The sequence below is a fragment of the Entamoeba histolytica genome, genomic scaffold (assembly GCF_000208925.1).
Source record: "Entamoeba histolytica HM-1:IMSS scf_1104750516601 genomic scaffold, whole genome shotgun sequence".
NCBI classification, from domain to species: Eukaryota; Evosea; order Mastigamoebida; family Endamoebidae; genus Entamoeba; species Entamoeba histolytica.
This window is the reverse complement of record NW_001914909.1, coordinates 34,298-62,062: the sequence shown is the minus strand read 5'-3', so window position 1 is coordinate 62,062 and position 27,765 is coordinate 34,298. Positions and strand designations below refer to the sequence as shown.

The following is a 27,765-nucleotide window of genomic DNA, read 5'->3' as shown; positions in this document are numbered from 1 at the left end:
CAGCTTCTTTTTGTTTCTGTGATAATAAATATTTGATTAGTAAATTAGTCATGAACTAAACAAACTCTTTCTTGATATTCTTTAGCACGAAGTGACTTTAGTTCTTTTTGATAATCAAACCAATCTTTCTTATGTTCTTCTAATGTTTTTTCTTGTTTTGTTTTTTCAATTCTATTAACAATAGAATTGTCTTTAATAACTTTTCTAAGTTTTCTTAATTTCTCTTGATGAAATCCAACTTGTCCTATGTCCATTCCATTTGTCTTTTTTAAATTACTTGCTGGTGTATACACAATATTAACACTACGTAATTTGCATCCTTTAATACTTCTTGATTTGACTAATTGACAACAATCTTCCAATGCTTCGTCTGGAAGAGTTTCGATTGTGTCTCCATCTTTCATTCGGAGATAAACATGTGCTGATGATTCACTGTCAACATGAAACCATAAGTCATTAGGAAGTGCATATTTGATAAGTTCTTCATTCTCATATTTGTCAATTCCAACATAAACAAGATAATCCCCTCGAATCAAATAAGTAAAAACCATGTTGAACTATTCTACTTAACCCTTCTAAAATTTTAGTTTTTCTTATTTTTCTTAAAGAAAAGAAGTTTAAAAAATAATAGAGGAAAAAAGAATAATTTTATGAGAATTATTTGATGATGTACAGAATATTTGTTAATTAACTTTGATATGACTTATGGGGGTTTGAACTAAAAATAATCTTTTAATGTGTTTGATTGTGTTATTGAATTAATTAAATACAATGGATATTAAAAACTTAATAAGATGATATTTTAAATGTTGATTTTTTATTTTCATTCTTCCTACACTCTTTTTTGATTTGCACTGATTTATCTTAATATTTCTATAGATTTTTTAAGGTGGTTATGGGATAGTAATACATTAATTGGTTGTATTGAATCATTGATAATACTAACTAAAAATTAAGAAATTAAGTTTCAGTATATATTGATTTTCTACTTTATTCAGCTTATTTGAGATTATTTCATTCACTCTCTTAAAATTATTGTTTATGATGTACTTTTATATTTCTATATTCTCCTCTATTATCTCCTCCCTATTTTATTAGATATTTCATGTCATTATTCATTATATCTTTTACTAGTAGTTAAAATTGTAATTATAATGTTTTATTCTTTTACATTTCTTATCACCTCTTTATTGAATAATCTGTTTATTGTAATTATTTTATTCTATTAATTTGTCTTATTTTCTCTTAATGAATTTTATCCATTTCTACTTTATTAATAATTGTTGGTTTTATCTTTTTATCACATGTTATTGTTATGTCTTTTATTATTATTTGTTTTATATTCTTTACAAATGTCTTTTCTTTTATTGATTATTTCATATTTCAATACATTGATTATTTCTTTATTTTCTATTCTTTTTCATTTTTATCTTTTTCATTTTTACTGTTGTTTATTTTCATTATATTCTCTTGTTTTATTCTCCATTCTTCATTATATTTATTTTATATTTCATTTTAGTTATTCACATCATTTGATTATTCATTTATTATTTCATATTTAATTTATTTGTTCTTATTTACAATATAATTTATTATTATTTATTTATTCATTTCTTGTTATTTTATCATTACAAATAATACATCATCTATCATTTAATGTATTTATTAATTTGTTCATTTCATACAAATGTGTTATTTTCTTTCATTAATTCCAATGTTTATATTCACTTCTTTTTATATTATTATTCTTCATTATTTATTTGTTATTTTCTTATCATTTCATTATCATTGTATTTAATTAATTGATTATTCACTTTATTCATTTTCATTTATTAATATATTTCATTATATTTATTCTTTCATTATTTTATTAATTTAGTTGATTCATTCTTATTTTGTATAATTTGATATATTTCATTACATTCATTTTTATTATTTCTTTTACAGTATGATTTATACAATCTCTTCAACATTCAATTCAAATTCATTTTCAACATTTCTCATATTTCATTCTCTCTTATTCATAGTTCATTATTGCTATAATCATTTCAAAGGTATATTCATCTCTTATTGACACTATTCCATCTCATAATGCTTCTTTATTAATTTTATTTATTATTATAGTACTAATAAAATATTACTTGAATTATTATAAATATGTTGACATTCAACTGACTCTCTTTTTATTATAAGTATAATTCAATGAATATATTAATACTTATTTCATTATGGTTTCTAATAACCAAATCATTGCCCGTGACTTAAACGTGTTTTTTGGTGCAAAATTGTTGTGAGTTAATTGGTTATTATTTTTGTTTCTCAAATACAAAAGCATATCCATCTTATTTTTAATATAAAAGTTAATTTATCTCATTAAGTTATTATCTCAATGGCAAAAGTATTGTATAAAATGATTAAAAATTGTTAGTCAATTTATTATTTTATTATATTGATTTAATACCTTAACATAGACTTTTTATTTCATAAAAATTGATGAAGAAAGTTATAAAAAAGTGAAATAATTATAATAATCTGTTAATGATAAGAAATGTTGTTAAGCAATAAAGAAAATGAATCCTTATATTCAAGTTGATGCAACTAGTCCCATACAACTTCCAAAGAAAATTGTTATTTGTGGATGTCCATATAGTGGTAAAACTTCATTAATACGCAGGTTTTTATGTAATTCTTTTGTCGAAGAATATTCTGTTTGTAAAAGTATTTATTTTAATCAAAAAATAAAGAACAAAACGTTTAAATTATTATAGAAGACAAATGGTATTGATGTTATTCCAAGTTCAATATTTTTTGGTGAAGTTATTATCCATTATAATATTTGGGATTTTCCTAATTGGGAGATTAATAAAGATATAGTTAATAGATATATGAGTAAAACAGATGCTGCAGTTATTGTTTTTGATAATAGTATTGAGTCATATCACTATTGTCTTAAATGGATTGATGTTCTTCACCAAATTTATCCTGACACACGAATATTTGCAATACAAAATAAATATGACTTAATAAAGAAATATGATAGTAATTGGATTATTCAATGCATAAATGAATTGAAACAAAAAGAAGTACCATATTATCAAGTAAGTTCTAAAAGTGGATATAATGTTAAGAATTGTTTTAATGAAATATTAAAGAAATTATTTGATATATCAACAACAACACCATTAATAGATCCATTAGAGACTCAAGAAGTACCAGAAAAGAAATATTATTGTAAGAATTGGTTTTGTTCTTATCAGCAATTATAAATGAAAGAAATTAAAATATAAAATAAGATTAAATTAATAATAAATAATTTAAATATTAAATTATCAAAGTTCATATTCAAAAGCAATAATTCTTTTTAATTTAAATTGTGTAGGATTTGGAATAAAGAAATAAGCATCATCTCCATGTAGAATTTTTCTTTCAGTTTTATAATAAGTAGAATAATTAGTACTAAAATAACCAGTAACTTTTTTTGATTCTTCATCAAATTTAAGAGTAAAACCACATTCTATATGATAAAAGAAATTATTATCATCTAATTTACTTATAATTCCATATTTTCTTATTACTTTCATAGGAACTTTAGATGGATTAACAAGAGTAAATAAAAATGATTGATCATCATCAAGATATATTCTTTCTGTAATATTTAATTCAATTCTTTTATGACATACACCAAAGATAAAACCTTTATCAGTAAAAAATAATAAACAAATTCTTTTATTTGTATTTGCATTTTTAGTAAGAATAAGTTTATGAAGACTATCTTTTTCTATTCCATTTATTTTACTATCGTATAATAAATATAATTTATCTCTTTTTATCCATTGACTTAATTTTTTAAATCCAACTATTCCAATTCCATCAAATTGTAATGAATCAATTAAATAAAGATTATTTCCATCAATTGATGTGTCAAGTATTTTAATAAAATAGCAATCTTCTTTTATTTCTATTGTTTGATTCTTTTCTTGTTTAATTTCTGGTGATAAATTATCTTTATTTTTTAAAATAATTGGTTCATTTAATGAATTGTTGACTGTCAAATTTATTGATGATTGAGTTATTTTCATTTCAGTTTCTGGTTGTTCTAACACATTTTCTTTTTGACTGTCATCATTTTTAATTAATTGTAAATCTACTACTTTTCTTTTTAAAGGTGGTTTATCACAAACCTCATTTAAGTTATTTATTTCTTCTTTTAAATATTTAATTTCTTCTTTTAATGCAATAATTTCTTGAACTTTTTGTTCTAATGTTGCATATCTTCCATAAAATACACCAACAAATGTTTTTAATTCTTCAAATTGTTTTTTTAATTCTGTTATATCATTTTGACTATCAGATGAGATGTTCATAGAAATTATTAAATAAATAAAAAATTGAGTTTTTCTATTTTTTTTTATTTCTTTTTGTTATTTAAATAAATAAAACAAAGAAATGATTGAAATAATAATTAACAAATAAATCAATCAATTGATTAAATTAAAAGTGAACGATTAGAATTCATTAATCCAATAAACTGTTGTTGAATAAAATATTGTGGTAATATATTAATGATAACGAAACAACTTTTAATAATTTCTTTAAGGATAGGAATCATTTGATCAATATAAATAGTTCTATTTGTTGTAAATTCAACAAGATATTCACTAAATAAAGAAATAACTTCATAATAAATATTATTCATAATTTTTCTTAATATATTTGATTGTAATGATTGAATTCTTATTAAACATGAATCTATTTGATCAAATTTCATTGGGAAAATACCTATTTCATTCATTTGATTAAGTGTTCCATCAATGTCAAGATTATAACATGAACCATAAATTCCATAAACTCTAACAAGAATAAAGAAATCATTCTTAATAATAGGATCTGTAACTCTTGATAATACTGATTCTGTTACAATACTTAATTCATTAACAACATTCATTCTACCAATTTGATCATTTAACATAACAGCAGTTTTTTCATTAATAATTTTAAGATATTCATTCATATCACCAACCATACTATTAACCATCATAGCAACCTCTGGTTTTTCTAATCTAGCTTGTTTAGTGATTGTATCAATAACTTCTGGATTATTACCAACTTGATCTGTACTTAATAATTCAGACTTTCCAAGTTCCATAATAATTTTAATAGTAGCTTCTCTATTATAAGGAGTTCCAAGTAAATTAATTAATGCAATAACTGTACTTTGAGGAGGATTATAAGTACTAATAAATTGATAAATAAATTTATTAAAATTGAATGTTTTATTCGATTCTATTAATGGTTTCTTTAATAATAAATCAAATGTTTTTGCTGTAGATTGTTGAATTAAATTGTGATGAATACACAATGAAGAAATAAGTAATACTGCAGAAATACATTGATAATCAAGTTCTTGTTCTTTAAGAATTAGTGTTAAAGCATCTTGATAATGATGAATAATACAAAATAAATAAGAATATTTCATTGGAATAATTTTTGAAATAGAATCTTCAAATTCTTTTATTTTTTGAATATTATGTTGATATAAAACAAAGTTATACCAAATATAATCATCTAATGAATATTTTATTATTGAATCTACTTCATGATATTTTCCAGATATATCAATATTTGCTATTAAATTACAATATAATAATCCATAATAATCTTTTGATATTTCAAATTCAGGAATATATTTAACTGTATCATCCCGTTGTTTAGAATTTAAATAATAATTATTATTAATATACATTCTTAAAATATCTATTAATCCTTGTGGTAAATATGATTCATCTATTCCATCAAGATAATTTAATAACTCATTTTTTAATCCTCCTCTAATTAATAAATAAATTACTGCATTACATCTTTTTTTTAATATACTATTATCTTGAAAATTTGTTACTAATAGTTAATTAATTTAATTCTTCCTTTTATTAATTATATTATTTAACAAACTTCCAAGTTGCATTAATAATTGATCTGCAAGATCATTTAATCGTGTTATTTTTTGTATAAATGATATTTCTTTATCACCAAATAATAAATCAACAAATAATAATTCTAAAAATTCTATTGATGAACGAACTTCACAATTATTAATATTTAATTGATCATTAATAATACTTGTTGAAAGACGAAGTACTTGAGATTGTTCAATAGAGTCAAGAGGAATTTTTTGATTTAATATATTACCTAAACCATGAATATATTGAACTGCAAGAGATAAACTTTGATTAGAAGAAAAAAGAGAAATGACATTATCATAATTTATATTATCAAGATCATTAATCATTTCAGTTAATGAATTCATTATTGTCGGTGGAAAAGTAATTTGAGGTAATTCAATATTTATTCCTTCTATTACTTCATTTGTTTCATGAATAGAATAAAATGACTTTTGAGTAACATTTGCAATAATATCATTACATAAATTATTGTACTGACTAATAAAATATTGTGATGGCGTTGTTCCATTCATTATATCTTCTAATCCTCTTGACACTTTTGTAATTTTAAGTGATCGAACTAAATCAATAAATTTTGTAATTCTTTTATTTGGCTTTATTTTTTTATCTTGTGGAATTTCTCTTTTTGTTCTTTTTTTTAAAGAAGATAATCCTTGGTCCATTACTGGATCAATTTGATTCTTTTGTTCAAATATAAGAAAATCATCTAATAGTGACTCCATTCTTTCTTTTCAATTTCTAAGTTTTTTTTTATTTTTCTTTTTTCTTTGTTATATTTTTATTACTAATTAAACTATTTAAAAATATTAAAAATAATTTAAAAATTGAAATTAATAACATTAATTTATATAATTATTAAAAAAAAGGGTTTTTTCATTATATCTTTGTTAAATAAAACAAAAAAAAATACACCAAAAAGTTATTTTATTATCTAAGTCTTCTAGCTTCTCTTTCAGCTTCAAGAAGAGTAAGAATATCTCCAACTCTAATTGGTCCTTTAACATTTCTTAAAATTTGTCTATTTTCTCCTATAATATCACATCTAACTTGTAATACACCTCCTCGTGAACCAGTACGACCGAGAATTTCAGTAACTTGAGCATAAATAACTGGGGTTTCGGCAACTTGGGTTGACATGAGTAGTTTGACAAAATTAAGTTCTTCTTTTTTTTTTAATTTCTTTTTGAGAATTTTAAAAAATTTTAATAACTAGTAAGATATAAATGTATCTTCAAATCAATTTATATGAGTGAAGATAATAACGAAATCCCTTGTTATATTCCAAAAGATAAAAGAAAAATTCCAGAAAAAAGAAATCAATCTTCGTTCGCTCCACCACCTAAACGTGAATTATTACCAGTAGAATTTGATTGTAAATTAAATAAAGAAGAATTAGAACAAATTAAAGAACATTATAGAGGTAATAATAAAGAAAGTAATACAATTATCAAACCAAGTGAAAAATTTAAAGTTATGAAAATTAATGATTTGTTAATGACAAAAGAAGAAGAAGATACAACAACTGACCCAAATGATTTATATAATAATCCTATTGATTTTCAACCATTACTTGGTCGTGGGAATTGTGGTGGATTAGATAGGGTTGTTAACCCAAATAAAATTAATCAAGAAAAAGGAGAAAGTTACAATGGATTAAACACAATAAATAAGATTAAAACTAAACCACTTAATCAAATGAATGAAAATGATTGGAGAATTATAAGAGAAAATTTAAATATTTTTGTTAATAATAATGAGGTAATTAAACCATTAAGAAAATGGGATGATATGAATGTATGTGATGACTTATTACTACTTATTAAAAATATATATGAAAATCCAACTCCTATTCAATGTGCATCAATACCAATTGCATTAAAAATGAGAGATTTAATCGCATTAGCAGAAACAGGTACTGGAAAGACTTTTGCTTATCTTATTCCACTTATTCAATTTGTTTTAAAACTTCCAAAATTAACAGAAGAAACTTCTGCAAGTGGTCCTTATGCTTTAGTCTTAGCTCCAACTAGAGAGCTTGCACTTCAAATACAAAAAGAAACACTTAAGCTAGCAACACCATTTGGATTAAGGGTGTGTTGTTGTATTGGTGGAGAACCAATGCAACCCCAAATTGAAGAATTGTCTAATGGAGCTGAAATTGTTGTAGCTGCACCTGGAAGACTAAAAGACTTACTGAACCAATCATATTTAGTTTTAGGTCAATGTTATTTTGTTGTTTTAGATGAAGCTGATAAAATGATAGATTTAGGTCTTGACGTTCAAGTGAGATATATTTTTTCAGAACTTCCTTCCGTAAAAGATGGTTCAACAGAAGAAATTATTTCTATGGAAAAAGAAAATGCTAGTGGTAATCCATCAACAAGAACAACTCTTATGTATTCTGCTACAATGCCAAGCACTCTTGAAAAAATAACCAATGAATATTTAAGAAGACCAATCACAATTTCTATTGGAAAAACAGGAAATGTTGCAGAGAATGTCAAGCAAAATATACTATGGGTTGAAGATAATATGAAGAAAAGAAAGTTAATTCAAGTCATTAAATCAAGTTCACCTCCAACAATAGTTTTTGTTAATCAACAAAAAACTGTTGAAGAAATCTGTCTATTATTAGAAAAAGAAAAAATAAATTGTATTGGCATCCATGGTGGAAAAAGACAAATAGAACGTACTGATGCATTAGATGGATTTAAAAGAAAGAAATATTCAGTTATGGTAGCAACAAATATTCTATCACGTGGAATTGATATTGAAAGTGTGGCAAATGTCATAAACTATGAAATGCCACAAAAAATTGAAGAATATACACATAGAGTAGGAAGAACTGGAAGAGCAGGAAAAGGGGGAAATGCAATCACCTTTATAAATGAAAATGATGGAAAGGAAGTTTTAAATCAACTTAGACAAATTTTAGTACAAAGTAGAAATTCAATTCCTAAAGAACTTGACTCTTTCTTAAAAAAGAATGAAATAATTTATTAATAAAACTAATCTTTCCCTTTTTTCAAGATTTATGAAGAATGACTTTTTTCAAAATAATAGATTTTATTTAATATATTATAAATATAGTTAAAAATAATTACTTACAAAAACTAAAAAACAATCATAGAATATATGGCTTTAGAAACACAAGAGAAAAAACTAATCCTCAAATCTCAATTCGTTGAAATCCAACAAGCATTTTTAGAAGATAAAAAAAGAATAGAATATAAAACAAAATGCTTACAAAACGAAACCGAATTAAAATTAACAGAGTTGAAGAATGAGATTATGTACTGGAACAAAAAACAACTTGAAGAGTTACAAGATAGAAAAGAATCTATAGAACAAGAAATCTCAAAGTATATGACTAAGTTATCAACCGATAACCAAAACTCTACAGAAAATCTATGTACTTATTATATAAATGATAGAAACAGTAAAATTGAAAAATTTATTAAAGAAAAAGATTCGATCAAAATAATATTTGAAGACACTGAATATGTTGTTGAAACAAGTATTATTGAACAAATTCCTTTTCTTGCTCATTTAGCAAGTGAGTCAACTGATGAAAATGAGTTATATATATTTAGAAGTGGAAAATATTTTAATTATATCAAAGAGTATGTTTTATCTAAACAGTTAGTAATTAATGAAACTACAACACAAGCTGAGCTCAAAAAAATTGCAAAAGAATTTCAGTATTATGAACTTCCATGGAAACAAATTAATGAATTTATTTCGTGTATCTACAATATTCAAAATATATCAACTCATGGAATTAACTATACTATTAAAGATAATGTAATCCATCCAACAGACAATGGATGTTCATTTATTCAATTTGATAAAGACATTATAGGTATTAAGGTAAAAGTATTAAACATTGGTAATTACATTGACTCTTCTTGTTTATCAATTGGATATTGTCCTTTTATAACTAAAATACCATATTTAGGACAAGATGGCTATTTTCTTAAAAAGAATGGAGAAATTAAAACTTCTCTTAATGGAGTTTCATCTTCCTTTAATTTTTGTTACGAAATAAAAACAAATGATTCTATTAAATGTGTTTTAAATGACATGGAAAGAATGTTATTCTTTCAAATTAATGAAAATGAATCTTCAATAGAATTTGTAGATACAAATATTAAATTGTATCCAACAATTATTATGAATGGTGTTGATCAACAAATAGAAGTTGAAACAATTTACACTCCAATTCTTTAATCCATTCTTGATTTATGTTATTTATTTTTTAATAGTTTGATTAAAATAATAGAAATATTATAAATTATAACAAAAACAAATAATAAATAAGTGGTAAAAATTGAAAAAAGAAAATAAGTAAAAACCCTTTTTTCACTAAAAAGTCATATTTTATCACTTATGGGAATTGAACCAGCATTAGAAGCTATTGCTAGAAAATACAATTGTGATAAAATGATTTGCAGAAGATGTTATGCTAGACTTCCACTTAGAGCTACCACTTGTAGAAAGAAGAAATGTGGACATTCTGGAGACCTTAGACCAAAGAAGAAGATCCAATCAAAGAAATAAATTTGTTCCAGTTATTATCATTATGGAATGGTTTTTATGATATTCTTTTTTTGTTTCTTCTTTTTTCTTTTCCTATTGTAAATCTTAATAATACTACTACTTATCTTTTGTTTTATGAGTAAACAACAATTAAATTTATTAAGACAATATCCTACCTATAAAAAATTATATGCAATGCAAGAAAAAATTGACCAAATGGAAAATGATGAAGTTCCTTTCAATGATATTTGTTCTAATGTTGATTCCTTTTTTGAAAAAGGAGTGATTATAAAAAGTATTATACAAATAGAACACCCAGCAGAGGCAGCTATGAAAGGAGGTAAAAATTTAGATCATCCTAAACCAATACTCAATGATGACGTTGATTTGCTTTGGAATTCAATGAAAAAAGGAAATGTTTTAGAGCTAGATGAATACCAAAATTCAATGAAAAAAGACGAAGACATTTATATCAAAAATGACAATTTCCCACCAATTGATAAAGAAAAAGTAAATGAAGAAATTACAAAACTAATAATCCCTTCAGCAATTCATTTTAATCCTCATGTTCTTGAAGTTTGTAATACGTTTAAACAAAAAATTTTTACAACAAATGATTTAGCTGATGCAGTTCTTTCAGTACTTGGACATTGATTTATATATAACTGACTGTTCATTACGTTTAAGGTTTTTTCTTTATTAATTTTTTAAGAAAAGACAAAGAGAGAAATGACAATTACAAACACGATGAAAAAAGTAAAAGAAGAATAAAATCAATTAGAAAAACCCTTTTCACAGATTTTAGTCAAGATTTAATGATGAAATAAACTATTTTTAATAAGAAAATAAGAAATAATAAAAAGAAAAAATAAAGGAAAAACAGAAGAAGAAAAAAGAATAATAAGATGGTGAAAAAAAAAAGAATCTTTGCAGAACTGAATAATCCAAAAATTATGTCAGTTGATTTAAGACAAATCTTATCTGATTTGGCTAATAGTAAAAAGCTCATTGAAGGTACTCTTTCAAAACTTAGACTTGCTTCAAAGAATGGTGATGCTAAATTATACAAACAAAAACAAACTGAACTAAAAAATGAAATGGAACAATTCCAATCAATTCTTGAACGTGCAAGTAGTGTCTCTGAAGATGTTATTGAAGACTATCCAGAACTTAATTATAATGCCAAAGTTGCTCAATACTTTTCATTTACTTCAAATATCCAAAATAATATTGCTCCTCCACCTCAACAACAATCAATTGGTAATGCTGAAAATGAACCATTAATTGGTTATGATGATGAAGCTCGTTTACAAGACCAAAGTAATTTAGTAACTGAAATGTATGCTGATAATACTCAAGAAATTAGTGATATTGTAACTAAAATGAAAGATTTAAATGTCGGATTTACCAAATTACATTCATTAACAGAAGTACAACAAGCTCAAATTGATAACATAGAAGCAAATGTTCTTACTACTGATGAAAAAGTTGCTGATGGTGTTGATGAAATAAGTCAAGCACAAGTTTATCAAAAGAAAGCTAGTAAAAAATTATGGATTATCCTTTGTGTTGCAGGAGGAATTGTTATTGTTCTTGGAGCAATTGTAACTCTTGTATGCATCCTTAAATTCTCTGGAAAGAAAAATGATTAAAACAATGTTTTTTGGATGAACCTAAATTTATATTTTATAATATTAACATAAAACAAAAATAATAAAAAGCAATGAAAGAATTAAATGATATCTTCAAAGTGTTTATCAGTTCTAATTACTGTTTGTTTATAATTTTTTCCTAAAGTTGATTGAACAAATTTAACAGTATCAGATAATATCGTTTCATTTGTTTGAATTTGTTGTAACTGATTTAATTTGATTTGGTGTTCTTGTTTAGTTAAAAGAATAAATTCAGATGCATGCATCTCAACAAAATAAGGTACTTTTGGTAAACAACATAATCTTAATTTCTCTAAATCAGTTGGAAGTTCATTAACAATATTTGATAGCATTGTCATGTTAATTACTGCTTCTGGACTTTCATCTTCAATTCTTGCTATTTTATCTCTTAATAAATAAAGTTTTTTAAATGTATCAAATTGAGTCTTTTTAATCCAACTTCTTCTTGCCACTCGTTCTATAACATCATCTGAACAAACTGTAGGTCTAAATAGACGAAGACATAGTTCATTTGATTTATTTAATACTTCTTCTAATACACCAGCATCAATACATTCATTTCTTAATTGATCAATAATATAAAGAAGATAATGAGTATCTCCTCTTGCATATTCAATCATTTCTTTTGTTAATGGACGCAATCTCCAATCAGCTAATTGATATTTCTTATCAGCATCTACATTACAATATTTTTGTAAAAGATATTTTAATGAAAAATGTTGTAATTTTAATGCTCGTGCACATTGACCTGAATCAATACAATTTACAACATATAGACCAAAGTTATATGATAACCAAATCATATCAAAATCACATCCATGAAATACTTTCTCAATATTTGGGTTTGTAAAAGGATCATTTAATAATGTTATTGAATCTCTTAATGTAATTGTATCAATAATATAATCACTTGATCGTGTACTAATTTGTAATAAACATACAAATCCATAATAAGAATGTTCACTATGATGTTCTACATCAACAGCAAATTGATTGACATGATTTAATGATACAATCATTTCTTGAAGAAGTTCTAATGTGTTAACATAAATCAATGGTGTTTTCTCAAATGATAAAGGAGGTTGTGGAGTACATTTTTCTAATTGCCAATCCATTTGTTTTAATTCATGAATTTCATTAATATAAGGATGAGGTTGTGCATCAACAGGATATTTTGAATGATACTTTTTAATACATTTTGGTTTATATTCAACACTAAAATTATCTGGTTTATCAGTAAAATTTAATTGTGGTTTGTTTATAACTAGTGGCTTATCATCAAACTGATTTTTTGTTAATTCTAAGGTTTCTTCTATCTCAACAGCTTCAAGTAAAAAATCAACTACATGAGTCACAACATCAATATCATTTGGACGTTCTTTCTCATTATTAGTTAGTTTACTATGAAGTTTAGGATGAATGTCATTAAACATTTTTAATGTTTGATTAATTTCATTTAGTGCAGTGTCAACAGATTGACTAAATTCTTTATATGACATCATTTCAATATATCTATTTCCTGTTGCAAATGACTTTGTTGAACGAGCAGTCTCAACAGCATATTTTTTAATACTTTCACAAAATGAATCAACAATTTCTGATTGTTTTTTCATTGGCTTATTTTATGTTTTATTAGTTTTTTTTAATTAAAACCCTTGTTTGCGTTATAAAAATTTGATTTTAATAACAAAAATCAATTAAAATGTCATTTGTTCAACCACTTCAGCACTGTTTAATGGTCTTTTTCTTCGATCACGAATTGCTTGAAATGTTGTACGAATAACAATGAATAGAACCGTTGCTAATACAAAAAGAGGAAGGAAGATCATTCCTGGAAGTACTTCTCTTGTGATTTCATTTTCTTTTACTTCTACAAAAACAGGTTTACCTAATGTTAGTGATATGAAAAGACAAATAACAATTGATGTGATAGTCATTTAATTTATATTTCTGTTTATTCCGTCGATTTTTTAGATTTTTGTATTTTATTTTTGTAATATATAACAATAATTTACAAAAATATATTTTTGTTGAGTTTCATTCAAATCAAAAACTCCAGCAAAAAAATAGAAAAAGTTCAGAAGAAGAATTACCAAAACAAATTCTGTCATACTTTAAATTTATATCGTTCATCTCATAAAACCATATCACCTAGTCTGACAATGAAAAACGAAAAGAGTTGCGATTCAAATGTTACTAATGCAGAAGAAGAAATTAAAAGACAATTAAATGAATTTGAACAAGTACTTCTTCAATCTCTTAAAGCTCAATTTAGCCCTTTATTTGTTCCATCAAATACAGACACTATGAATGTCTCTATTAATAAAATGTATTTATAATTGATTCTTTATTAAAAGAGAAAGTCATTCTTGTTTTTTGTTTAGTCAAAAATTAAATTGTTTTTGTCATGGAGAGATACATTTGCTGTCATTTGATAAATTTAGTATTATTACTTTAAAAATAAATCAAACATTATTTTCTTCTTGTATTTATAAAAATAAAAATACCTTAATTCTCTCTCAAAGAAAATATTTATTCTTTGAAAAATATCAGAAATTCTTCATTATCACTATTGTTACATATTTTTCTTTATTATCTAACTCTTTTACAAGAAAGAAACTTAGTTCTCTTGTTGCTCAAGCAATAAACAAAATTATAAATAATAACAAACATTAGTTTTGTTATTGTTATGACTTGAAAAGTCATATGAAGCTATTCTGAAAAGGTTTAGTTATATTTGAGAATATTATAATAACAAGACATTTATTGTCTGTTTAACAAATTGAATATTTCTCTATGAAAGAAGAAATTAAATCAAGAGAACCTATATATGAAATACTACAAACTATGGAAGATAAAGAATCAATTAAGATAGTTAAAACACAAAATAAATTTATCACTAAATTTTCACAAAAAAAAAATGTTATTATTATTATTTTTGAAATTAAAGTTATTCATTACATTCAATAAAAAGATAAATGTCAAGTGTTTGATTTATCATTACTTATTAAATTATTATCAATTGTAGAAATTGTTTATTTATTTTGTAAATGGTAAGACATATTAGAACTCATTCAAATTAGCTGTACACTTATTAGAATATTTCATTTGACACATTTAGAAATGAAATAATAACAATTGTTTTAGACAGCACATTAAATAAAAATGAACATCTAAATTACATTGGTTGAAGGGGTGTGGTGTTTAATTTCTCATAAGAAATCCAATGCTCTCTTGTTTTTTCATTCCAAACAAACAAGCGAGATTCTTTTAAGACTTGTCTTGAATCAGATAAAAGATCATCTAATTTCAATTCAAGATGAAAAGACCTTCTAACAAGTTCAAAGTGTTGAAGTAAAGGAGAAGATGCAATTATTTTTAATAAAGGAAATAATTGTTCTATTTGATTACAATAATGTTTAATGATGATATTCCATCCAAATAGATTAGTTTTTACTTCCCATAAAGTAAGAATTTGAGAATAAATAAAACTTATTCGAACGACCATTTCAACTACATCCCCATTCTCATAAAAGTCTTTTGCTTTTAAACATAAATGGTTGAAATATCCAATTACTTCTGATTCATTAAAAGTATTAATTTGAGATAATCCACGAGTAAGAGGAGATAGACATTCATTTGTTATTGAACAAAGGTTTTGAAGAGAAGTACCTGACTTAAATATATCTGTAAGAAGTTGTGAGTCAATTGGAATTTTTTTATTTTTCAGAAAAAATAAAGGAAGAGAGTTTGATTTTATAAGCTTCTTTTCTGAACTAGAGGTTATTGGTTTTGGTAAGTTTTTAATTTTAATGGAAAGGTCATTTAATGAATAAATTCTAGGTATTGTAGTTATGTCTTTTGTTGAAAGAGGGACTAATTTACTTATAACCCAATATGATGTTTCAGTAGAGGTTTTAATTTGTACAACATCTCTTTGTCTTGTTCTTCCTTTTCTAATACATCTTCCATTTCGAATAATAGTTCCAGTAATTCCATTTGTTTTAATTATTTTTTGTGAAAGATGAATGGTTTGAGAAGAGATTATAGTGCAGAGGTATTGTTTGTAAGGACGAATAGACCAAGTGACTTCTTGGTTGAGGAACAAAGAAGACATAGAAATAGAAAATGCATAGTTTCAAAGTCAATTTTCGAGGTAGTTTGATTTGTAATAAATTAAATAATTAATAAATTAAAGAATTAATAATTCACTAATGATAAAAAAAAAACAAAGAAAAACTAAAAAGAAAAAAAAACAATGGATGACCAGTTTGATGAATTTGGGAATTACATTGGGAATGACCAAGTTATAGAAGAACAACCTCATGAGGATGATATGGATAATAATAATGAAGATGAATTGAACAGGAATGAAGATAGAAAAAACCAAATTGTTTTACATGAAGATAAACAATATTATCAAACAGCAGAAGAAATTTATGGTAGTGATGTTGAAGTATTATATAGAAATGAAGATGAACAAAGCATTACAGAAGGTATAATACCAGTAGAGAAAAATAAGAAAATACAAAGAGAATATAAAACAAATCCAACAAGTAAATATGATTTTGAATATATTTCAGAACAAATGAATAATATAGATAAGATTAGAAATATTGCAGTAATAGGATCATTACATCATGGGAAAACACAACTGATTGATTTATTATTTAGATATTCACATGATAAAAGTATTGATGTTGATAAAATAACAACAAATTATATGGATATAAGAAATGATGAACAAGAATTAAAAATATCAATTAAATCTAGTCAAATAAGTTTATGTATTCCTTCAAAGAAAAATGGATATTATTTATGTAATATCATTGATACTCCTGGACATTCAGATTTTATTGATGAAGTTATTGTTGGTCTTTCATTAGCCGATAATGTTATTATCACAATTGATTGTGCTGAAGGTGTTTTATTAACAACAAAACATTTAATTGAAATAGTAGCACAACAACATCTTCCATTAATTGTTGTTATAACCAAAATAGATAGACTAATCATTGATTTAAAATTACCTCCAGAAGATAGTTATTGTAAAATAAGAAATATTATTTGTGAAGTTAATGAAATATTACATAAATATCAAATGAAATTAATATCACCAGAAAATAATACTGTTTTATTTGAATCATCAATATTTGGATGTCTCTTTTCATTAAATAGTTTTTCAGAAAAATATATTCCAAAAACAACAAAAGGAACATTAGAACAACGAATTCGTGGTGCAATTGGATTTGATAGTCAAATATTTGGTCAAAATATGTGGGGTGATAAATGGTTTGACCATCAAACACATACATTTAAAAGAATAAAAGGAAATGAAAAGAGGACATTTGTTGAATTTATATTAGAACCAATTTATAAAATTGTTGGAATGTGTGTTTCTAAAGAAGGGAAAGAATTAAAACAAGGATTAAAGAATTTTAATATTAGACTGGAAGGGAATGAAAGTGAACTAAATTTTATTCCATTATTAAGAACAGTATTTTATAAATTCTTTGGAGAAAGAAATTTAACAGGATTTGGAGATACTCTTCAAGAACTAATGACTCCTAAAGAAGCAGCACAAAAAGTAATAACAAAACTTTCAAATGATAAGATAGAAATGAAAGATATCATTAAAAAATGTGATAGAAATGGACCATTAGTTATGAGTATTATTCGATTATTACCAAATACAAGAAGTTCAGAAATGATTGGAGTTTGTAAAGTGTATAGTGGAACTATTCATGAAGGAGATAGTGTTAGAGTATTAGGAAATAATTATTCAGAAACAAATACAGAAGACATGAGAATTGAAGAAGTTTTAAGTGTTCAACTCGATATGGCACAATACAAAGTACCAATGAGACAAGGAATACCAGCAGGAAATATTTGTATTGTAACAGGAATTAATCAAATTATTAGTAAAAATGGGACAGTTGTAGATAAAAGTTTAACAGAAATTCAACACATTAGAAATATTGAAATACCAACACCATATATTAAAGTTGCAATTGAACCATTAAAACCATCAGAAAAAGAAATAATGATAGAATCTCTTTCAAAAGTAACACAAAGTTATCCAGGTTCAATGGTAAAATGTGAAGATAGTGGAGAATATATAATAACAGGATATGGAGAAATGTATTTAGATTGTATATTAAGAGATGTAAGAAATATGTTTACACCAATAGAAATTAAAGTTAGTGATCCATGTGTAATTTTTAATGAAACAGTGTCATGTTTGTCTCAAATGAAAAGTGTTGCACTTTCAACAAATCATAGAAATAGAATTGCTGTTATTATTGATCCATTAGATGAAAATACAATTAAAGGAATAGAAAAAGGAGAATTAAAAGAAGAGAAAGGAAGAGATGAAATATTATATAAGAAGTATCAATGGGATATTCTTGCATCAAAATCTCTTCTTTGTATTGGACCAGAAGAAAAAATTCCAAATGTATTATTAAATGATATTTTAGAAGAAGAAAAAAGGGAAAAAATAAATGAAATGAAAGAAGCATGTTGTATTGGATTTAAATGGGCAATGAGCTCAGGACCATTATGTGAAGAAGAAATGAGAAATTGTAGAGTAAGAATTATTGATGCTGAATTTGAAAGAAATGTTGATGAACAACAAGTTATTCAAGCATTAAGAAGATCAATTTATGCAGGAATTATTTTATCATCACCACAACTTTTAGAACCAATTTATGTTGTTGAAATTATTACTCCAGAAAATGCAATTAAAGGTATAACTAAAAGTATTAGTGATAGGCGTGGTTTTATTATTCAACAACAACCTCTTGAAGGCACTCCATTCCAACAAATTCATGGAAATATCCCATTAATAGAAATATTTGGATTTGAAACAGATATTAGAACATTTAGTAGAGGTCAGGCATTTGTTCAAAGTTGGTTTAGTCACTGGGGAAATGTTCCAGGTGATCCTTTAGACAAAGAAATTAAACCATTAAATTTACAACCAAATCCTCAACCTTATTTATCAAGAGAATTTATGATGAAAACAAGAAGAAGAAAAGGATTAGTTGATGATGTTGATACATCTAAATATTTTGATGAGGAAATGCTTTCAACAATGAGCCAAAATAATTTCATTTTTTGATTGGAAAAATTTTATTTAATGATGTTTATCAATTTTAACTTTATTTTTTTTTTTAAGTACTTCTCTAATTTAAAAGATTTATTGAAAAACTATAATATCTAAAAAGTATTACTTTATGTCAAGCACCTTTTGTCTTGAAGAAGAGAAAAACAGAATTATTACCATAATTGAAAAAGTCCCAGATTTAGTAACGGAAAATAAAAACTTATGTGAAGAAGTAAATTACTGGAAAAATAAATTTGTGACTCTCCAAGAAGAGGTAAACAATCATTACAATGCCGCTATTTACAATTATGAATTATGTATGAAGTATGAAACCAAAGTCACTGAATTAACTAAATCTTTACAAAATATGGATGCCAAAACTAAAGAAATGAGTGAAGAATATACCAAGAAAGAACAAAAAATGAATGAAGAATCTAACCAAAAGATAACAGAACTAAATAATAAAATCAATCAATTAGAAGAAAAGATTGTTCTCTTAAATGAAGAAAAAGAGAAACTTTTAGCAGACATTTCTAGTGCAAAAACAAGGGGTAAAGACCAAGAAGTAGAGTCAAAGGACCAATTCAGTGTTTTAGAGAGTAATGATAAAGAAAAACACACACCAATACAACAACAAAATGAACCAAAACAAGAAGAGATAACAAATGAAACAAATGAAAACACTCCAGAAGAAGCTAAAGAATTAGAAAAAATAGTAAACGAGAAAAAATCTAATGATGCTATGAAAATTATAGAAAAGCTTGGTGGTATTAAAGCACTTGCCAAAAATACAAACCTAAACAATATGTCTTGGTCTTACAACCCAAAAGAGGATGGACTTTTTGAAGTAATTATTTTTTGTAGTGACAAAAGTTGCTCTTTTATTGCAGTTTATAACTCACAAGAAATGAATGTAGAAGAAAACCAGCCATATTGCCAAACCAGTAACGATCATTTCTGCATTTTTGATTTACCAGCAGGAAGTTATGAAATCTTTGCATATAATGATGAGTCATTAGAGAATATTGGCTATTCAAAAATAACATTTAACTAAAAATTTTTAGTAAATTTAAGTTATGTTCTTTTTAATAAAAAAGCATTTAGATGTTGCATTATTATGATTAGACTTTATAAAAGTAATAAAGGAGTGACACTAACAATTTTTAATTCATCTTTCAAAAAATTAAATAATAATTCTAATAACTCTTTATTATTATTATATATAAAGGAAAACTAAGATATTAATATATTGTTAAAAAAATTTAAAATTCAAATAATAATATCTTAATTAGTATTTGTTTTCTTTAAGTCCATCCTTGAAGAAATAGAAAGTTGGATTAACTCCATCATGATACATAGCTACTGCAACCATACCATTATCAGTATCGCAAGATTCTCCTGAATAGAAAGAACAATCTTTGAAAGCTCCAATAACTTTCTTAACAAATGCAGTAGCATCTACTTTGAATTGATCAAGTTTTTCTGGATGATTTTGTTGAAGATAATCAGCCATTTTCTTCATATATCCTTTAATATGAGCCATATATTCAGTCTTTGTGAATGCTTGTTCAACTAAATGAGCATTATCAACAACATCAATAACCTTTTCAACATTAGCTTCTCCAGCTTCTCCTGCAGCTCCTTCTTCTGCATCTTCATCAGCATTACAAGCAATTCCAAAATCTTCTTCTTTTTTAACAACAAATTTAGCCTTAACGACATACATGCATCCCTCAACAGTTGGGTTAAATGAATCAGAGAACATTTCATCATCAGTGAAGATATCAGCAAATACAATCATTTCAGACTAATTGAATGATTATTATAAGACCTTTTTCCTTAAATATTTCCTTCCTTTATCCAACCCTCAGGGTTGTTTTTCTTTTTAAAATTTCCTGTTTATTCTTTTTATTTTTCGGGATTTTTCTTATTAGTAACCCTACTTTTATTTTTAGATATCTTTTTATTTGAATTTCACTTTAAAATGTTATACATAACTTAAATTTAATCACTGATATTTTTTAATTATTTTTATTTCAATTTCTATTCTTAACACAGGAAGTAACAAAAAAGTTTTGTGATTCAGATATTTGTATTTTAGTAATGATTTATTGTCATTAATTCACAATAACAAAGAATTTTCTTGATTATGTTTCTCAAATATAGAATTTTTTGTTGATTTTTTATAGAAAAATATTCTTTTTCTTATTTTGAATATAATATGGAATTATAAAAAAAATTTCACTTGTTTATGAATAAAATGAATAATGAAGTAAAGTTTATTTTTTTTGATTGTACTTTATAATCAAAGGAATATTTTTTTGTGTATTTAATTTTTAGTTATTAGTGAGTGTTATAAATATTATTAATTATTTAAATAATTCACAACAACTCCATTAAATATATACTAACATTAGAAGATATGATATGATTATTTATAATTATTTAAGTATTTAAAAAAGTTGTAAGAATTTTAATAAATTATATTATTTATTATAAAAGAAAAGATTAAATAAGAAAAAACTTGTTAAAATACGAGTTATTTTCGGTTCGAGAGAAGAAAATCTCTACATGAAATAAAAATCTTTTTTTATTTTATATTGGAGGAATATTATGGAATAATTCATTATATAATTTGAAAAAAAAAGAACTTAAAATCATATTAGAATGTTAAAAATGTTTATCATTTTCTTATTCCTTGTTGGAGCACTTTCTAATTATCTTAAAAACCCTTCATTTGAAGAAGGTAATGGAATAGATATAACTAACTGGAGAAACCAATATGAAACATGTCAAATTGACACAACAATTTTTCATTCAGGGAAACAATCACTTCATTGTAAAGATGCATCAACAAGTCAAAGAGGTGGAATTAAACAACGTATTGATAATTTAGAAACTGGAATGACATATAAATTGTCAGCATATATTAGAATGAAAGATGTACAAAATGGAAATGTATTAATATTTTCTGAAAGTTTAGACTCAGAAGAAGGGATTTATGGATATAGTAGTTCAATAACTGAATGTACTTCTGGTACTTGTAATGATAAATGGTATTTATTGGAAATTGTTGGAAATAGTGGCTTTATACAATCAGCACATACCTTTGGAATATTATTACATGCTGCTGGTGCATTAGGAGAATTTTGGATTGATGATGTTTCAATGGAAGCAGTAAATCCTGATATATTAACAACACTTCAAGTTGTTTCATGGAGACAAGAAGCATACAAGGATGATATAGAAATTCGAAGTGGTATTAATGTAGAAAATACAATATTTGAAAAAGGAGATTATTTATCTTTTAAATTAGAACTCTCATCCCAAACTACTTCTTCAAAATTAACTTCAGAAACATATACACTTAAAAAGGAATTACGTCAACGTATTGTCTCTTTTATTATTAACCCATCAACACTCAACCCAGGTTATTATACTGTCAAATTAACTTGTACAAATTCTTATAAAACTCAAAAAGTTGAATCAATAGAAACAACTCTTAGAGTACTTGATCATAAACCTTCTTATACAACATATATTGATGAACATTTAATTACATGGAAAGATGGAAAAAAGTTCTTCCCATTAGGACTTTATTTTGATGAAATTGTTGACTCTGACCTAGAGTTATTAAAAGATAGTCCATTTAACCTTATCATTGGACCAGGTGGAATGACACCTGAAACAGTACAACATATTTATACTGCTACAAATAACCAAATTAATGTCATTAGACCAGTGACTAAAGGTGCTTGTGTTGATCCAAACAAATGTTCTGAACAAGACTTCAATGATGGATTAGTTATATTAAAAGGATTAATTTCACAATTTAAAGATATTGAAGGATTTTTTGGATATTATCCAGTAGATGAACCATTAACAACTTTTATTGATAGACTAAAACAAGTCACTTGGACTATTAGAGAAAATGATGAAAAACATGTTGTTTATACAGCTGTTAATAAAAACAGAGAAGTAGCTACTCTTAAAGAAGGTATGGATTGTTTTGGATTAGATGTTTATCCTGTTCAAAATGAAGAGCCATTGTATGCTGTTTGGCTTGTTGCAGAAAGAGGAAGAAAAGGAGTTGCAAATGGACAAGGGTTATGGAACATTATCCAAATATTTGATTGGACTGTTTATAAAAAACCAAATGAAGAACCACCAACTGAACAACAAATAAGACAAATGACCTATCAAACTATTGCTGGAGGTTCTATGGGTATTATTTATTATGACTTTACAGATTTACATAAAATGAATAGTAAAACATCATTTGATAAACAATGGAATTCAGTAAAAAAGATTGCACAAGAACTAAAGGATAAGTATGTTGATATTATTTATTCTATTGACATACCAAATGAAAATTATAACCTTCCAGAACAAGGACATGATGTTGGAACAAGAATATGGAAAAAAGATAATAGTGATTATATCCTTATTGTTAATAATCAAAATAAAGAAATTACTTATACGTTTGATAGACCAAGTGAAGATTTGAATTTAGAAATAATTAGTGGAACATCAACTATTCAATATAATGGAACACGTGTTACTTTAAAAATGCCATCAATGGATGTTGTATGGCTTAAAAGTGATGAATATAAAGAAAATATAACAAATTCTCTTCAAATACTTACAATTATTTTAATAATAATGTTATGGTTCATTTAATTGATTACTTATTCTAAAAAACTATTTAAAAAGATTATTTGAAAGGTTTAAAAGAAGTTTTTAAATTGTTTTATATTTTAAAATTTATTTTATACTAAGAATTATTATATTGTATGTTATATTTTAATTTCAATATAATTTTGTTAATTAAAAAATAAAATATTTAATATCCTTTAAAAGGTAACTGTTTTATTTGACTTTCATTTAATATTTAGTTTAAAGAATTTTGATACTTCCAAAAAGATTTCATTACTTCAGCAACAAGCCTAGTCATAGAGTCAACATCAGAGATACCTCCAATTTCTCTTATTGAATGCATTGATAATAAAGGAATTCCAAAATCAATAACATTTAACCCAGTATGTGATGCAATTTTTGGACCAATAGTACTTCCTCCTCCTCCTTTTTCTTGTCGTTTAACAGTTCTTTGAAACTTTACTCCAACCTCTTCTCCTAGTTTAGATATAATTGCAAAAACATTAGAATCACCAAGTAGTTGTTGACTACAATTAGTTTCAATAACTAGTCCATGGTTCATATAAACTGGATGTTTATCATCAGTTCTATCTGGATAATTTGGATGTGCTGCATGACCAACATCAGTACTTAAAACAATAGACTTACTTTCTCCAATTTGAATTCTTTCTTCTATTCCTTTTTCATCATTAAAACAATAAGCAATACGTTTCATGATATTTGGTAACATCACTGAATTTGCTCCTCTTCTATTAGTTGATCCTATTTCTTCATCATCATAAATACAACTCATAAGAATATTACAATTTTCTTCTAATAGCTCATCTTTACTTGATCTAATCATTCCATAAATTGCTCCATATGAACAAATCAAATTATCAAGACCTTGTCCAACGACAAACTCTTTATTCATTCCTAATAAACTTGGTTTTTGTATGTCACAAAGATATAAGTCATATGTTATAATTGATTTATTTCCAATTCTTTCTTGAATTAATTCTAATAATTCTTTCTCACTTAATCCAATAGCAGGTAATTCGGTTTCTTTATCAATAACAAATCCCTTTGGATATCTTTTATCTAAATGTGGTGCACATGTAGCAATTCTATACAAAGGCTCTTTAATAACAATAGGAATACTTTTAAATTGTCCTTCTTCTTCTACAACAACTCTTCCACAAATTCCTAAATCACGATCAAACCAAGTAGTCCATACTCCTCCACCATAAGTTTCACATGAAACTAAATTTAATTCTTCTGATTCTTTGAAAGGGTTTGGTTTTAATTTTAGTGATGGACTATCTAAATGTGCACCAGCAATAATAAATCCATTTCCAACTTCCTATTAAATTAAATTTATGTTTATTATTATTATGACAAACAAACATATTTCCCTCCAATTGCAAAAGCAAAGATAGTAGCATCATCTCTAATAATGAAATACTTTTTTCCTTTTTCTAAATTCCATAAGTTATTTTCTTTTAATAATTGGAAATTATTATCTAAGAAGAGTTGTTTAATATGTTCAACAGCATTAAAAGCTGAACCAGAACAATTTTCTAAAAATTTAAGAAAGTCTTCTTCCATATTACCAAGTTCAAATGAACCAATTATTTCTTAGATCAAAAACTCATAGAATGATAATTTTTATAGTACACCTTTTATTTATTGATAATTTTATGAAAACAGAATTAACTGATCAAAATATCTTTTGTCTTTAATGTCTTTCTCAATTTTTATTATATTACCTTCTTTCTTTTTATGAATTAATTTAATTAAAGTAAAGTGTGAAATAACAATGATATATTTTATTATTTTTTTTTCTACATCTTCAATTAAGAAGAGAAAGTTAATAATAATACACTTCAAAAAGATGTTTTTTAGTTTATTTAAGTCTTTGATAAATAAAAAGTAATAAAACAACTTATATAATTTATTTATCATTAAATTTATTTATTCAAAATGAATTGGTTTATTTTCTTTGAAATTTTTTGTTTCAATTCTATCACATGGTCTTATTGTCCAATTTCTTCCATATAAAATAATACGTTTATCTTTATAATGTAATTTCATATTAACAACTTCTTTTGGAATAACTGTAATTGTTACTGGAGTTGTTGGAGTTGCAAGAACAATAACATTCTTTGACTCATAAACACAAATACCTCTTTTACCAACAAGTGATGGATTTTTTGATTGAATAATACTAATTTCTCCACCTTGAATTTCAGCATTTAATAAACTATTTAAGTCATGTGATAGTTCCATAATTTTATCAATATATTGAATCCATAATTGATTCATTTTAATAACAATATCTTTTCTATCTTTTTTAAGTGTTTTAAATAAAAAATACTCATTATTAGATAAAACAAACGTTAGTCTTGAAAAGTCTTGTTTTAATTGTTGAATTCCTATTGGTCTTCTCATAACTTTTGTTGGCTTTTTTGAAAATTTAGGAGGTACGGGTCTTACAAGAAGATTGATACGTAAATAAGGAAGATTTGATTCATCAATACGTTCTTCTTTTGCTTCTTCGTTTGGAAATGCAGTCATTAGATCACATAAATATGACTTTACCATACTTGCTGTTTTTGTTTTATCAACAAATGTCCCATCAAATTTTTGGTATAAGTCATAATTTTGATTCGTGGAGTTTGATTCCATTGAATGACAGTTTTCAAGATTGAGTTTATTTAAAGGGTTTACTTTTTTCTCTTTATTATTTTCGCGTTTCATGCATTCTACAGAATGGTTTTTTGTATTTATTACATTCAAATGTACAACACAAATATTTTTAATGATAGCTATTGCATTTTATAACACCAATATTAATGAATATTTATATATTTATTACTTCGCTAAGTAATTTTAAGGTATTATAACAATGTCTTTTTTTCTTGTTGCTCTTCTTTTATAACGTATAGAATAGCCAAAAACATCGTTTTGACATATTTTTGTCTCAATGTTAATTTTGTTAAACTAGTTTTTGTGTATTTCAATTTAATTATTGTTTTTTATTACCTTCATATGATGGCTTATAATACAGTCATTGTTAAGTTTTACAGTGTATTATTTGTATAATTCTTACTGAGCATATTTTCTTAGTTCTTTTGTAATAGTTGTTTGGCAGTTTTATTAATGAAACTTATTAATATACTCTTAATTTAACTTTTTATTCAGATTTGATAATGTTAATACCGTGTATTTAACTATTTAAACAGTCATACTTTGAATTTATAAACATCAAATTAAATTAAAATGAAAGAGTTAATAGACAAGAATAACCAATTGATTAAAGAAGTAGTAAAAATACTTGCATTCATTCAACAATCAATTTATGGTGATATTAATAAGAGGTATCAATATTATTTAGAAAGTATTAAAAGAGGAAGAAACAAGAAGGGAGAATGTAAAGAAGAATGAAGGAAATAATGGAAGAAATTTACCAAATAGAAGAATGGACAGAAAAAAGAATATCCAATATATTATTTGATTCATATAATGATAATTTGAAAGTTGATACATCAGTATTTGATCAAAGAATAATGAATAAAGAACATATAATAATTATTATTGAAGATGAAGAAGAAAATAAATTTGGAGGATATGTTCATTCTAATATTGATAAAATTGATAAAGATTATGAATGTATATATGATTCAAAATCATTTTTATTTTCATTAGTATCAAAATGAAGAATGAAAAGAATGAAGAAATATGATATTATACAATCACAATATGCATTTTTATTTATATAATCAATTGAGTGATTATTTAAATATATTTGGAAATGATATAAATGATATTCTTGGTAGTAAAGAAAATG

General features: G+C 24.8%; 17 protein-coding genes across 17 annotated transcripts; 8 read left to right on the top strand and 9 right to left on the bottom strand.

The window, feature by feature from the left end:
- Positions 1 to 44: 44 nt before the first annotated feature.
- EHI_021490 (coiled-coil domain-containing protein 25, putative) lies at positions 45 to 551 on the bottom strand (the record flags this gene model as incomplete). The annotated part of the gene is made up of 1 exon (XM_001913605.1): positions 45 to 551. One exon carries the CDS (start codon positions 549 to 551, stop codon positions 45 to 47), a length of 507 nt encoding a protein of 168 aa, XP_001913640.1.
- A 2,019-nt stretch (positions 552 to 2,570) lies between these two features.
- On the top strand, positions 2,571 to 3,266 carry EHI_021480 (Rab family GTPase; the record flags this gene model as incomplete). The annotated part of the gene is made up of 2 exons (XM_645655.2): positions 2,571 to 2,708; positions 2,769 to 3,266. The coding sequence occupies 2 exons, from the start codon at positions 2,571 to 2,573 to the stop codon at positions 3,264 to 3,266; spliced, it is 636 nt and encodes a 211-aa protein (XP_650747.2).
- Positions 3,267 to 3,329: 63 nt separating this feature from the next.
- On the bottom strand, positions 3,330 to 4,364 carry EHI_021470 (uncharacterized protein; the record flags this gene model as incomplete). The annotated part of the gene is made up of 1 exon (XM_645656.1): positions 3,330 to 4,364. One exon carries the CDS (start codon positions 4,362 to 4,364, stop codon positions 3,330 to 3,332), a length of 1,035 nt encoding a protein of 344 aa, XP_650748.1.
- A 122-nt stretch (positions 4,365 to 4,486) lies between these two features.
- Positions 4,487 to 6,682, bottom strand: EHI_021460 (uncharacterized protein; the record flags this gene model as incomplete). Its single annotated transcript, XM_645657.2, has 2 exons — positions 4,487 to 5,880; positions 5,950 to 6,682. 2 exons carry the CDS (start codon positions 6,680 to 6,682, stop codon positions 4,487 to 4,489), a joined length of 2,127 nt encoding a protein of 708 aa, XP_650749.2.
- A 205-nt stretch (positions 6,683 to 6,887) lies between these two features.
- Positions 6,888 to 7,097, bottom strand: EHI_021450 (40S ribosomal protein S28, putative; the record flags this gene model as incomplete). The annotated part of the gene is made up of 1 exon (XM_645658.1): positions 6,888 to 7,097. The coding sequence occupies one exon, from the start codon at positions 7,095 to 7,097 to the stop codon at positions 6,888 to 6,890; it is 210 nt and encodes a 69-aa protein (XP_650750.1).
- Positions 7,098 to 7,205: 108 nt separating this feature from the next.
- On the top strand, positions 7,206 to 8,963 carry EHI_021440 (DEAD/DEAH box helicase, putative; the record flags this gene model as incomplete). The annotated part of the gene is made up of 1 exon (XM_645659.1): positions 7,206 to 8,963. The coding sequence occupies one exon, from the start codon at positions 7,206 to 7,208 to the stop codon at positions 8,961 to 8,963; it is 1,758 nt and encodes a 585-aa protein (XP_650751.1).
- A 132-nt stretch (positions 8,964 to 9,095) lies between these two features.
- Positions 9,096 to 10,190, top strand: EHI_021430 (uncharacterized protein; the record flags this gene model as incomplete). Its single annotated transcript, XM_645660.1, has 1 exon — positions 9,096 to 10,190. The coding sequence occupies one exon, from the start codon at positions 9,096 to 9,098 to the stop codon at positions 10,188 to 10,190; it is 1,095 nt and encodes a 364-aa protein (XP_650752.1).
- Positions 10,191 to 10,634: 444 nt separating this feature from the next.
- Positions 10,635 to 11,153, top strand: EHI_021420 (uncharacterized protein; the record flags this gene model as incomplete). The annotated part of the gene is made up of 1 exon (XM_645662.1): positions 10,635 to 11,153. One exon carries the CDS (start codon positions 10,635 to 10,637, stop codon positions 11,151 to 11,153), a length of 519 nt encoding a protein of 172 aa, XP_650754.1.
- Positions 11,154 to 11,452: 299 nt separating this feature from the next.
- EHI_021410 (uncharacterized protein) lies at positions 11,453 to 12,151 on the top strand (the record flags this gene model as incomplete). The annotated part of the gene is made up of 1 exon (XM_645663.1): positions 11,453 to 12,151. One exon carries the CDS (start codon positions 11,453 to 11,455, stop codon positions 12,149 to 12,151), a length of 699 nt encoding a protein of 232 aa, XP_650755.1.
- An 80-nt stretch (positions 12,152 to 12,231) lies between these two features.
- On the bottom strand, positions 12,232 to 13,785 carry EHI_021400 (exosome component 10, putative; the record flags this gene model as incomplete). The annotated part of the gene is made up of 1 exon (XM_645664.2): positions 12,232 to 13,785. The coding sequence occupies one exon, from the start codon at positions 13,783 to 13,785 to the stop codon at positions 12,232 to 12,234; it is 1,554 nt and encodes a 517-aa protein (XP_650756.2).
- A 1,565-nt stretch (positions 13,786 to 15,350) lies between these two features.
- Positions 15,351 to 16,289, bottom strand: EHI_021390 (uncharacterized protein; the record flags this gene model as incomplete). Its single annotated transcript, XM_651644.1, has 1 exon — positions 15,351 to 16,289. One exon carries the CDS (start codon positions 16,287 to 16,289, stop codon positions 15,351 to 15,353), a length of 939 nt encoding a protein of 312 aa, XP_656736.1.
- A 141-nt stretch (positions 16,290 to 16,430) lies between these two features.
- EHI_021380 (U5 small nuclear ribonucleoprotein subunit, putative) lies at positions 16,431 to 19,295 on the top strand (the record flags this gene model as incomplete). Its single annotated transcript, XM_001913604.1, has 1 exon — positions 16,431 to 19,295. One exon carries the CDS (start codon positions 16,431 to 16,433, stop codon positions 19,293 to 19,295), a length of 2,865 nt encoding a protein of 954 aa, XP_001913639.1.
- Positions 19,296 to 19,410: 115 nt separating this feature from the next.
- EHI_021370 (uncharacterized protein) lies at positions 19,411 to 20,334 on the top strand (the record flags this gene model as incomplete). Its single annotated transcript, XM_651523.1, has 1 exon — positions 19,411 to 20,334. The coding sequence occupies one exon, from the start codon at positions 19,411 to 19,413 to the stop codon at positions 20,332 to 20,334; it is 924 nt and encodes a 307-aa protein (XP_656615.1).
- Positions 20,335 to 20,550: 216 nt separating this feature from the next.
- EHI_021360 (uncharacterized protein) lies at positions 20,551 to 21,087 on the bottom strand. Its single transcript, XM_651524.2, has one exon. It carries the CDS (start codon positions 21,079 to 21,081, stop codon positions 20,569 to 20,571), a length of 513 nt encoding a protein of 170 aa, XP_656616.1. The 5' UTR covers positions 21,082 to 21,087; the 3' UTR covers positions 20,551 to 20,568.
- An 860-nt stretch (positions 21,088 to 21,947) lies between these two features.
- EHI_021350 (uncharacterized protein) lies at positions 21,948 to 23,960 on the top strand (the record flags this gene model as incomplete). Its single annotated transcript, XM_651525.2, has 1 exon — positions 21,948 to 23,960. The coding sequence occupies one exon, from the start codon at positions 21,948 to 21,950 to the stop codon at positions 23,958 to 23,960; it is 2,013 nt and encodes a 670-aa protein (XP_656617.2).
- A 211-nt stretch (positions 23,961 to 24,171) lies between these two features.
- On the bottom strand, positions 24,172 to 25,523 carry EHI_021340 (aminopeptidase, putative; the record flags this gene model as incomplete). Its single annotated transcript, XM_651526.1, has 2 exons — positions 24,172 to 25,278; positions 25,323 to 25,523. The coding sequence occupies 2 exons, from the start codon at positions 25,521 to 25,523 to the stop codon at positions 24,172 to 24,174; spliced, it is 1,308 nt and encodes a 435-aa protein (XP_656618.1).
- Positions 25,524 to 25,889: 366 nt separating this feature from the next.
- Positions 25,890 to 26,603, bottom strand: EHI_021330 (uncharacterized protein; the record flags this gene model as incomplete). Its single annotated transcript, XM_651527.1, has 1 exon — positions 25,890 to 26,603. One exon carries the CDS (start codon positions 26,601 to 26,603, stop codon positions 25,890 to 25,892), a length of 714 nt encoding a protein of 237 aa, XP_656619.1.
- Positions 26,604 to 27,765: the final 1,162 nt, after the last annotated feature.

Coding starts and splice junctions, on each gene's coding strand:
- EHI_021360 (XM_651524.2), bottom strand. CDS start 21,081: ATGATTGTATTTGCTGATATCTTCACTGATGATGAAATGTTCTCTGAT.